Source organism: Acartia tonsa, chromosome 8, assembly GCF_053477335.1.
Source record: "Acartia tonsa isolate MP-2025a chromosome 8, ASM5347733v1, whole genome shotgun sequence".
Lineage (NCBI taxonomy): Eukaryota > Metazoa > Arthropoda > Copepoda > Calanoida > Acartiidae > Acartia > Acartia tonsa.
This window is the reverse complement of record NC_137267.1, coordinates 25,129,269-25,141,768: the sequence shown is the minus strand read 5'-3', so window position 1 is coordinate 25,141,768 and position 12,500 is coordinate 25,129,269. Positions and strand designations below refer to the sequence as shown.

At 27.9% G+C, this 12,500-nt stretch overlaps 1 protein-coding gene across 4 annotated transcripts in view; it reads left to right on the top strand.

Annotated features, from left to right (window-relative positions):
* Positions 1-12,500, top strand: part of mub (poly(rC)-binding protein mub) — a 128,333-nt gene that overhangs the window by 55,091 nt on the left and 60,742 nt on the right. For all 4 annotated transcript variants that reach the window (XM_080169675.1, XM_080169673.1, XM_080169674.1 and 1 more), the window contains exon 5: positions 11,778-11,834. In XM_080169675.1, the coding sequence (XP_080025801.1) occupies positions 11,778-11,834 (57 nt within the window). The remainder of the gene's footprint in view (positions 1-11,777; positions 11,835-12,500) is intronic.

Genomic DNA, 12,500 nt, shown 5'->3' with positions numbered 1-12,500 from the left:
TTATCCGATTGGTCTGATTTTTGGTATACTGATTCCTGGGACAACAAAGTACAATATTATAAGCGAAGCAACTCTATAATAAAGTCCTAAAAATGTAAGTATATCCATAAACATTATCCTGTATCAAGCAGTTTTTCAACAAATTTACTTACAATTTTGCTTTGACTCTTATACATTCGCATTCTGATTATTCAGTTCTGACATTATACATTGACAAGTGTTAATGTCCGTTTGTCCTACCATTTCAGAGCTTCGCTTTTATGGATGTTGTCATCCTTGTTTATCACTATATTCCTCTTGTTTAATTATGCGTTGCTTGGACATAATTTGCTTTGTTATTGTCATCAAATGAACCAAAACAAAACAATGGTCATAACGAATATAAAAATAAGAATATGGATAAAAAAGACCTTTGTAATCTGATTATGTATTGTAAATAAATAAGAATATTTGTCTATTGATTATTTATTTACAAGATTTTTATAACAGCGACTCAATAATTCATGATTTAAATGCTTTTTACCTTATAAATGTATTTTGTGGAAAAAAAAGTATATAAGGTATTAAGTAATGAAAATTTTAAAAAAAGATAAGAATAAAGACGTAATTATAAGGATACTTCGCTTATAACATCACCTTTTTAAAAAGTCAATTGTATAATTCTTTTACTTAAAAATCCAAACACTCAACATTTTAAAATTTACGTAATGACTTGTATGCCCATAAAGTGACTTCGTTGTAGTTGCTATAAATGCCTAAATTTACCACAAGAGAGAGGCTTAGAGCTGGTAGTACATTTCTGGGCTTAGTATTATATAAATATTCTTGTCATGGTTATGCAGACAAAAGGTCCCAATAAGCTCTACCTTATTCTTAATTAGGTAAAACAATACCAAAAAATATGAATATGCTTTAAATCAACATATGATCATATGTTATTACTACTATACCTAGTAGATTCGAGATCCTATTTAACTTCAAATGACAGTAAAAGGACTTTAGGGAATTGTCAATTTTAACTAAACAACAATCAACGATTTGTATAAGGAAGTCATATCTGTACATGGTTATGTTTATCTCACTCGTTAGACATAGCAACAGTAGTTACCATTTGCCGTGGCTTGATTTGTGAGTTTTAAAAGATTTCTTTATTTATTTTTTTAGTTGATTAAAAAAGAATTTAAATTTACTGGACAGACAAATAGGCATCCTAAAACTTTTATATTAGAACAATAACAAATTAAAATGTATTGTTCTTATTATATTTACAAAGCTAACAAAAGACTTTTTGTAACATACAGTCATTTAAAAAGACCAAAATGTCAATAAAAGTAAAATATACTTGTACCTACTAGCGTTTCCGTATGTCTTGGTAATTTCTTTCAAGAGAAGATAATTATTTGATCAAAGAAAAACAAGGAAAAAGAAACTTTTATTTTCTCATTCTATTATTTTTGGATTAAGATTTTTGTTATCACAACTAGACATTTGTTGTGCGCAATTTTATAACTATGGTATGTCCTTCTGTATTTCAGTGTTATTCAACAGAGTTGGGATTTTTTAGCTTCTAAGTCTGTTTTTACTTTCAAATTTTAACATTTATAACATTGATAGCGAGATTACTATTCGCCGGCTACAAATTTCTCAACATCCATTATTTCTACATCTATTCATAAGCGAAGCTTTTCTATAATTAGGGTTAGTCCGTCCGTCCAAGACGGATAGCTTTTTTTCGTTAAATTAGGCACTATAGAATTGTTCTATCAATTTCAAACGTTGCATGGTGATTCCTGTGGCAGTAAGGTACTATTTAGAAAGCGTAGCAACCATATAATCATTACCAGAATGTCCGTACGTCCATTTTAAACATGTTGATTTTTTTTTACTTTTTTAACAACAAATTTTTATGTGATCTAATTATCCGATTGATCTGATTTTTGGTATACTGATTTCTGGGACAACATTTAAGAATTTAAGATTTAAGAATAGTCAATCAAATAAACAAAATGACGTTTGCTACATTTCCAATTATTTGAGACCAGCCTATTATAATATTCTTGGTCTAGTTTTTTCTTAATCAAAACTATTCACGGTTGGACCCTCAGATGTCAAAACTTTATTTTAGTGTTTGGCCAAAATGACTTAGCAATTGTATCTGTAAGTACGTCTAATAACACCCTTTGCTATTTTTAAAATCCTAGAAAATTTTTTTTGCAAGAAAATTGCATAAATTTGCAACCTTTTTTAGAACCACTACATAACTCGAGTTTTAAAACTTTTTATATAAAATCCTTTTTACAAAAAATATCAATAATTACTTAAAATTAAACCTGAAAGAAAAAAAATCTCATTACACGTGTTAATTTGCATGTTTTAGGTCTTTTTTTGAGGAAAGTACAACTTTCACATTTTTGACAATAATATATTTTTTTAACATTTCAAAGTAAAATATAATAAAACTTAAACGATTTTTCTTGAATTATCAGTTGAAAATTTCATCAAACATGCAATTTAAGTGATGAAAATTTAATAAAATCATTTTTTGAATGTTTAGAATAACCAATTTTCTACATTTAAAACAAAATGTTAACAAAATTTAAAAACATTTTAACATATAACTTCAAAAATCAATAACATTTTATAAAAAGATGTTTCAAAAAATAAATCATTAAAAGGTATTAAAATGCATTTGAAATTACTTAAAATTAAAACGAGAACATCTTTTTACACTGTATTCAGTGTAATAGAGTTTAAATGACATGATTAGTGAATGAAATATTTCCTAAACTCATTAAGCCTTTTTGTGACTATATTAAAAATAATTTATTTTGTTTTATAATGTTTTTTTATTCAAATATTTGACAAAATTTTCCCTACGTCAATAAAATAAAGTCAGTTTTTTACTGTTTCCAGGTTTTTCTTTATAATTATAACAATTAAATATAATATAAATCTTCATTATCTTTTATTTGAATTATCATACACATTAAAATGTAAAGTATAAGCTAGAATAGCACTTTTTTCAACGAATATTTTAATGACATTATATCAAAATAATTCCTCTTAAATATCACATACATATGATTAGGAAGTATAGCCATTTCTTGGAGGTATAATATTTACAAAAATACCATTAATTCTGTTTTTATCAGAAGTTAAAAAAATTGAACAATTCTAAAACAATGGTTGGCTGTCTAGATATTGAGTACACTAAGACTACGGCTCTGTTCTATTGAAATAACGTTGCAAAAAGAGGGGTTCTGAAAGTAATCTACCTAATTTTTTTTAAAGAACCAACAAGTACTGTCAGTATCTTTTTTCTTGTATCTAGCAGACAATCAAATCATAACACAATTTTCATGATAAAATATTCAGGTTTCTACTTCACTTTTTAAAAAATATACTGATCAATAAAATGTTCAAAATTTTACTTTGTACTAATTGAAAAAATATGTTGTAATTCTTATTTTAAAGTTACATTTTTATCCCTGACAAAATCATAGACGACTTTTAAAGGCATCTTATCTAAACTTTTTGAAGAAAAACTTAAAAACGTTAATTAAGTATGAAAACTATTTTCTTCGATTTTTCTGAAGTTATTATCGCATTCTATGGATTTTTTATTATCATTTACTTATATCGAAAGTGCCAAACATTGTACCCTAACTTATTCATTTAATAAAAAACTAACCGTGTATTGTAAGCCAGTGTTCATATAAAACATATAAAGTTTAAGTCTAGAAAAAAAATTATTTAAGTAAAGATATAGATAAAATGATGAGAAATTATTAATTTCTAATAAATTGAAAAATTTCCTAAATGTTATTTTCTTTCTTTTGCTTTGAAATTGATTGGAAAAGATTTGATTAACTATAGAGAAATGAAAATGGTTGAATTATTGAGACACCTATTGTACTAGTAATCAGTATTCGTATGGACCTTCAGAGGTTAATCTCATTATTGTAAACATACACACTGACACACATATATTGTAAAAATATACATAAAAAGGTAAGCACACCCCACAAATGTCAAGTTGTCATTTTACTTCTAATCATATATTCTTTAAACTCTATAAACACTTCTATTAAAATAGCAGGATCTGTGTGTGCCTGTTTGTGTGTCCCGAGGGATCTTGTTAACCGCTGAACCGATATGGCTCTTTAAAATGAAGCTTCGCATTGGTCCTGGGAATGTTTTTGAAGGGTACCACTACCCTACCAAGAGAAATCGCACCTCTAAAAAATAAAAGGTACGGAGGGGAGTCTAATTCAACCCCCCAGCAAAAATTACCATGAATATAATTTTCATATAATTTTTTTACTATTTTAAATCTATCACTGAAGAGTCTTAAGAAATTTATTTTTGTGTTATTTGCGCTATTTGCCTTCAAACTAAAAGGAATGCGGGGGTAGGTTCTTGTGAAAATAAATTTTTCTTTAAAGCTTTAATTTAATTGGTCAGGTCTTTGCTTGGCTAGAAAACATTATTCTTTTTGATTGCTTTGCCGATTTGAATAAAAAAGTTTCAAAGATATAGCTTTAAACTTTTAAGATATTTTTTTTTTGAATCTTTATAGGCATATACTCTTTATACCTGAAATAGTAAATATATTAGTTAGCGGTCGCTTTTTGTCATTCCAAAGTATTTTCAGGGACTGTGGCATAATTTTAGAAGCAAAAATAAAACTATATTGTTCTCACTGTTTAACACTGCAATTTTTTATTAGAACGTTTTTTTTTCAATGCTGTTTTAATGATTGTGTGTTGATTTTTATTAAAGGTTTCCAAAGTATTGATCTTTTACTAAGGACAGCCCAAGTATTACACTAAATTATTTCATTTTTCGCAAGAGTATTTTTCCTTTTAGAGGTTTTAAAATCAAAACGTTCAGATCACTGAATTTGCATTCTCATAACTTACAAACACTAAGTGCAAAAAACATTTTTTCGAGAAAACTTAAAAATGCTATTTTTGTTTTGAATTTTACGGTCCAATTTTTCAACCGTTCATTAATAATCCTGTGACAAGAGCGGGTGGGCAGAGAAATGGGTGTGGGGAGGTCTTTCTGGGTTTTTTTTTAATGTTGCATAATTTTAAAAAAATAATTAGCTAAAATTATCACTTAACTGAAAACAGTTTCGACATGACCAAGAAAAGATTTCTGAAAACAAACTTTATTTTTTGACAATTATTATCTTCTAGTTTGTCGAATACACAATTGGATGTTGTCTAAAAACAGCATGTACTTTTATTTGTTTTATAAAAACATTGTGTTTGTGTTTGCCTGCGTCATTTTACGTGTGTTTCAAGCATTTATAGGATAATGCATTTAGAAAAAATCATCATACTTTGAGGTTATTTACATTACTTCCCTTCTTATAAAAAGAAAGGTGACAGCGATCCTTAGAATTATCACAACGTAAGTTTCTGCCCTTAGTAGAATATATTTATAGAAAGAAAGGTTGGAAATAATTTTTTCTACTTAAGCAAGAATTTGGTGGGAAATTTTATTTCCCTATAATCTATATTAACGTATGGTAGCTTGAAACTGAAATACCAGCAGAGTTTGGAAGACTTGCTTTTAGTTCGATACTTATTATCCTTTAACATCCCTGAGTTATTTTTGCTGTCACAAATTTCTTAGCCACAAGACAACTAAATATTTATCTTACACACAAACACATCAGTAGCGAAGCTACTCTTCTATATTATTTGAGATTTTTTATTATCGCATATATATGATTAGAAAAACTCAACACTTATCCATCCTTTTGTATGTTATTTCTTTTGACGAGATCGTTACTTGATATTTTGCTTCGAAAACAAAATATTAATACTACATACAAACATCCGAAAAGTGCATGTTTACTTACTTGTTTTTTCGCTTAGTTAAAAAGAACTAAACAGTGTCAAACGCTTTTGTAACATCGAGGTGTAAATAAACAGAGTGGGTTGCCAACGGAAAAAATCTGTTTAAGGTAGTTGGACAAAGTGTTTCAAAATCAGCCATGTGACGACATAAAAATGAGTGATTATCCATCTTTTTTTTAAGGGTTTTTCTTCCCACTTCTCCTCTCATCTCCTCATTTTCATCCCGTCACATGGCTGATTTTTGAGACACTTTGTCCAACTACTTTTTAAGGCAAGGCTTACTTCATTTATGGCTTTGTCGTCTTAAATGTAGGTTGGTTAACATCGTCGTATCGATTAAAACCTTTGATGTGGATTCCTGTAACGAATAGGTATAATTTTCTTGACATAACAAACACTTTATGGAGCTCGGCTACGTCTTTAGATTGATTTGTAAAATTATTAAAATTCCACTGTGCATATATACAGTATACAGCATAGAATAGAACCATCCTTATATAGTACGAAATAATAAAAGGGCCAAATAAGGTTTAACAACATGCTGTTTGTAAATCTTTTTTTTATTTTTTACAGCCTTTTCTGCATAGCTGTTAAGATATTAAATCTGTAATTTTTATTTGAACATCTATATTTTTTTTAACTGTGTTCACAAAATCCCTTTTTGCTTAAAAGCATACATTCATGTACACAGCACACACACTCATACACAAATTTCCTCGCCCACACACACACACACACACACACAAATTCGCACACACACACAGACTGCGCCAAAATTTTTGCTTGATAAAATTTTGAAATGTTGGTTGAGGAACCTTTGTTTTGTTTTCATTATCAAATCTAATAAGCTAGGAAGTTAGCTTCTCTTCCCTCAAACTTTACAAATACAGGGTGCATCTTAAGGATGATTCTGTTGTCATAAAGCGTTTTTTGGACAAAAGCATATCAGAGCTTAGCAGACAAAGATTTTAACAACAGTCTGACCAAAAAAAAGTTGAAAAAATTTAAAACTTCAGAAAGAAGCTAAATTTTACTAAACAAAATCTTTAAATATATTAAGTATATTTCAAAAAATTTAAATCTAGGAAAATTTGAGATTTAATATAATTATTAAACAAGGACATTAGGAGCCCAGAATAATCATTTTACCAAACCGATAAACATATTTACAATTTAATTTATAAAAAAATGTTGTCTTTTGTTATTTTAGGCGTCCTTTTTATTAAAGCACCCTGTAGAGTTTGTTGGCGCTAATACTGCATAGGTTATAAAGGGGTAAGGGGAAAGAGGGAGGTGTTTTGTTTGCATTTTGTTATCTTTAATTTAGAATTAAAATTTTTCTCCAAATTATGATAATGTAAAATTTAGTCAAAAATTTATTTCTAAATTGACAAATATTTTCTCTTTTATATTGAAATCATCTCTCTCTAAAGCTTACACAAAATGTTGAAATATTCAAAACTGAATTTTGTATTCAAATTAGATTTAGTTTGAAAAGTTTTAAAAAGAAGAAAAAGGACAGAAGGGTGAAGAGGGGAGTTATTTAAAGATTTGTTTAGTTGGTGAAGTGAGTGGAGGAGGGGGGAGGGGGGATAAAATTGATAAAAATATCTGCATCCTAGAGTTTCCAGATGATAATAAAAACAAAATATAACAAAACTTTTTTCTCTCTATCTCTTTCAGATTGTCTCTCTTTTTACTCATAAGTCTTTGACCCTTTTTCTGTTTATTTTTCTTATAGTTTATCTATCTATGATTGTGATGGTAGAGCATCCTGCTTATGTAGAAAGGGATTTGATACACAATCCTCTTACAATTTTTTTCCATCTCTGATAATACTCTTCAACACAGCATCAGGTAAAATACATGGATTAAATATGTATAGAACTTGATAGAAGTATCAATCACAGAAAGAATGAAGAGAGAATAATGAAATGGCTCAAAATGAAGATCATTGGATCAAATGTAATTACAAATCATTGTTTAATTAGATATTAATACCAATAAATATTAAGTATAAATAATAAATAAAGGATTAAATATATGTCACAGATTTTTATGCTACACAATTGTAAAAAAAGGTTGCTTTACAAAATAAAAAAAATAAGAAAAGTTCAGTAAAGAGTTGAATGTCAGTAACCAATCCAAAATCTACCAATAATTATTCCATGTATATAGACACACAGTGGTACAGTGTGATGGCATGACACAAGTGCGTTATTTCCAAGGATACAGGATTACAATTTTACACAGTAAACCCTCACACAATTCCTATAAATGCATGTTTATTAGATCAACTTAATCAAGTGAAAAAAAAATATATGTATCTTGCATAAAATAACTTTTATAAGCAATTAACTAAATGAAATTTTTTTAACAAACACTGTAAGATTATCTATACATTCTAAAAAAATATTTATAAATCAAAAAGAGCAGATAGAAATGTAAATTTGTTAACTTTAACAAATACTATTATGTATAATTTCAGAACAAATATATTTGCTATCAAAGGTTTATACAGGACTAATTGCATAATGAATACATTTTAAGTCTAAATGTTTAAAATACATAAATTACATGAACACTTTATAAACATCTTTAAAAGTTTTTGGATTATTAAAAGTACATGCAATTTTATATTTTTTATATTAACAGTACATTTACTAAACATAACAGAAAATACATTTAAAAGAAACTTAGAAACCTTAACCTTTGTGTCCATGGTTTAGAATGGATGTGAGTTGAAGGAAGGAAGCAAAATCTGTTTGATTTTCATTTACTTCCTCCATGTAATAAATTGAGATGGGAAAGAAATCTTTTTTCCATTTTCACAGGAAAGAGAAAGAATTTGAAGCAAATTTGACTGTGATTTTTTGCTAACGAGTCAGAATATTTTAAAACTGATTTATATGTTCAATTTTTAAAAATCATCAATGAAAGTAAAATTTGATATATCTTAACAAAAATACATAAATTAGTAAAAGGCATGTAAAGCTGCCTAACAATTTTGATTGACCAATGAAAATATATCAAGGAAGGGGTGAGTAATATCTTTAATGTTTTTAAAGGTGCTCAATCACATTGTACATTAGGGCGGGTTCATATCGGAATTAGACAAAGAGGGGATATGCAACAGATAAAATTAACCTTTAAAACATTTCTGACTGAAAAAGAGTTTTAGAACGCGACCACTAAAAAATGTATTTGATTACTTATTAATATGCAAAGACGACATTCAAAAAAAAATTTAATCAGAACTATGGCTTCATGGTGCTCCCTGGAAAGGCCTTGAGGAGCTGAATCAGGAACTTTTGTCCGTTTCAAAATATCTCGTTCCTAGCCTTAGAAATCACTAAAAAACCACATTTTTTAAGGGTTTGTTAAGAATTGTCCAATTTGTAGAGGTTTTTTAGATTTTCTCAGGCTAGGAACAAGATATTTTGAAACGGTCAAAAGTTCCTGATTCTACTCCTCAATGCCTTTCCTGGGAGCACCATGAAGCCATAGTTCTGATTCAATAAATTTTTGACTCCCATTTACAAATAGCTATACAATTGAATGTCTGGTCGTCAGCGGTTTTAAGACTTAAGGATAAATTTTAAATCATCCAGAGGTGTATTATACTCATACAAATCATTTGCAGATCCCCGCTTTGGCCTCAGAAAAAAAATGTCCAAAATCGACCCACCCTATTGTACATTGGGGCAAGTTATCAAAAATATATCAAGTTGAAGGGGTGAGTAATCTGATAAATGTTTTTAAATGTGCTCAATCACATTATATATTTGGGCAAGTTTAATTTTATGACCAACATATTCTAACAAGTCTATAAACAATATTCTTTGTACTTGAGTGCACTTATAATTGTTTAATGTGCATTAAACTTGGAGGTGAGGGACTACCAGGCAGTTGGACAGGCTGGTAGTGGCAGGGCAAGCTAATATTGTATAATATTCTAGACACATATTGTAAAGTTATTAATCAAGATTGGCACTCTATACAAAGCCATCTGCAAACTTTACTTTATTAAACCCAGGATTATTTTAAAACAACAAAAAAAGTAATTAGTAAAATTTAAGCAGTTAAGAATTTTAATACTATTTAATAATTTTTTTCTTTGTCTGATTTGATAATTTTCTTTTATATTTCATCTTAAATTTAGATATGGTCATCATTAGGGTGGGTCGATTTTTGACATTTATATCTGAGACAAAAGCGGATATAAATGCCCCAAATCGACCTACCCTAGTTTTCATTTGATATTGGATTGGAAAATAAAACCTGTAAATTATTATTTCTTTCTAAGATATCTTAAAACAAAAATTTTACATGCATGTTAATTTTAATTCACAAAATATTCAGAATTGCTTAAAATATATCTGTGCTGTTAAAGAAACTAAGATTGTTGCAATACATGGACATAATTAAACCTGCCTTCATTAATCTTATCTAATTTTCTGAACAAACGAAAGGCCAAATGTGTTACTGCCACTCAAGGATTGGCATTTTCAAAATAATTGTTGGTCGAATGTTGACCTTATTCAAGAGTCTAGAAATATTACTTTATAGTTATGATATTCCTAAGGGATCTAATCTGCACTTTTAGGTAATTTTTTTGAAAGTTATTTCATTCTGCATTTCAACGTTTCCCTCCTTTACTTTGAATTTGTTTTGGAGATTTTTATTTCTGTACCTGTACATCTAATTGAAATGTTTAAGTTTTAAAGGTTTGAGAAATTGCTTTGTGTTACTATATTAGGATTTATCAAATTTATTGATAAATTTTATAACAAAGATAATATTTACTGCTTTGGAACAAGGATGACAAAATCCATAACAGCATAATATGCTGAAACACAAATTTGGTTAAATTTACGCCAAAGATATATTGGTGTCTCATCTCAAATCCAATTGTTCAAACGTTCAATGCGTTTTTATTAAAATTTTAACCATAAAAGAATTTATGACTCTTTTAAAAGACCTGAAAAGTGACCCATTCATTGTTTTTCTTTATAGCATATTTTATAAATCATATATATGTTTTATATCATATATTTGTTATATTTGTATTATGGCTAAATATATAAAATCCTCTAAATCCCTACTCCATCACTTTTACTTACAAAACAAAAGTTTCTTAAATGCTAGTGGCCGCACAATTATTTTACTTATTCATACTGTATGATAATTCATAATATAATATGTATGATTAGAGGTGTATTTTATAGATTTCTTATATGTGAATATTTTTAAGTGACATCCATATAACAAGAATCTATAAAAGTGAAGCTTATATATTTGAAATAAACATATATTAATTTAGAAGTTTGACAGCTCTTTTAATCTGAAATATAGCATGTTATGTAGAGATTTAAAAAATCAGATACCTTAATCTGTCTTAAAATGCTTATAATACAGGAAGTATTGTATAAAGGGATAAATAATGATAACCCAAAAAAATCATCTCGTTTAGATTGATATTGCTTCGAAATTATAACTTATTGCTACAGGAATCCTTATACAAGTTATAAAATCAAAAGATTTACACTTAGGCTATAAACATAGAAAGAGTCTTATCACTATTTTTCATGTTCACTTAAACTAAAATAATGTTAGGGGCGCATTACTTGAAATTTAGTACTGTACAAATCTGTAAGTACGACTTATGGATGGCGAAAGTTGGAACAATCATTTCCTACAAATATTATCACTAACTTTAACTACTTTAACAAGGTCTAAAGTCTTTTATTCTTATTTACATCACAGTAGACAATAAAGCTTCACTTCACTTCCAAATTCTTGTGTGATACTAGAATTTCCTACAACTTTAGAAACAAACTTTTTAACACTAATAGCCCCTTAAATACATTTATTGTTAACACTTATAATGTTACTTATTTTTAGGAAGTTGGAAGCATAATTGGAAAGAAAGGAGACATTGTTAAGAAGTTTCGCGAAGAGGTAATTATTTTCTTTTCTAGTAGAATGTCTTTCTTGTTAGTATGACTATAGATGTTAACTTTCTGTTTCTAAATACTCTTTCAATTACATGTTTTTTCCTTTGACTTTAACTCATTTTACAATTTGTTTTTACCCTACGTTGTGACTTTATATAGGTATATAGAATATAGATTTTCTTTTATGCTTACAAAATTGTTTATACAAGGGCAATAATAGATATTCTAACAGAAAAAAAACTTGTGTTTTCACAAAATTTCAAATAATGATGTTTACATACATTTTATGTGATAATATGTTAAATAAAATTAGTTAAAGCATAAAAAGTCTTTGATTTTCTTGCCCTGTTGTTTATTTGGCTCATTTAAACATTCAACTCTTCATGTTTTTTTTTTTTTAGTTTTTTAAGAACACCTTTTTACAGGGGCTTCAATAAACAATACATTAATCTAAAAACAGATCAAATAATCATCTAAATTTAGATTTAAAGAAAATACAATAATTTTCTCAAGTTAAAACAACTATTAGCATTATTGGACAAAAAAGTCGAATGATTTTTACACTTTTTGTTGAAGTTTTATTAGTGTTTTTTTTTGTTTTTGGTCACAAGTTTTTATTAGATGTTATTTTATTCACTTCCAAAATATTAAAAGATGTTTGATATGGTTT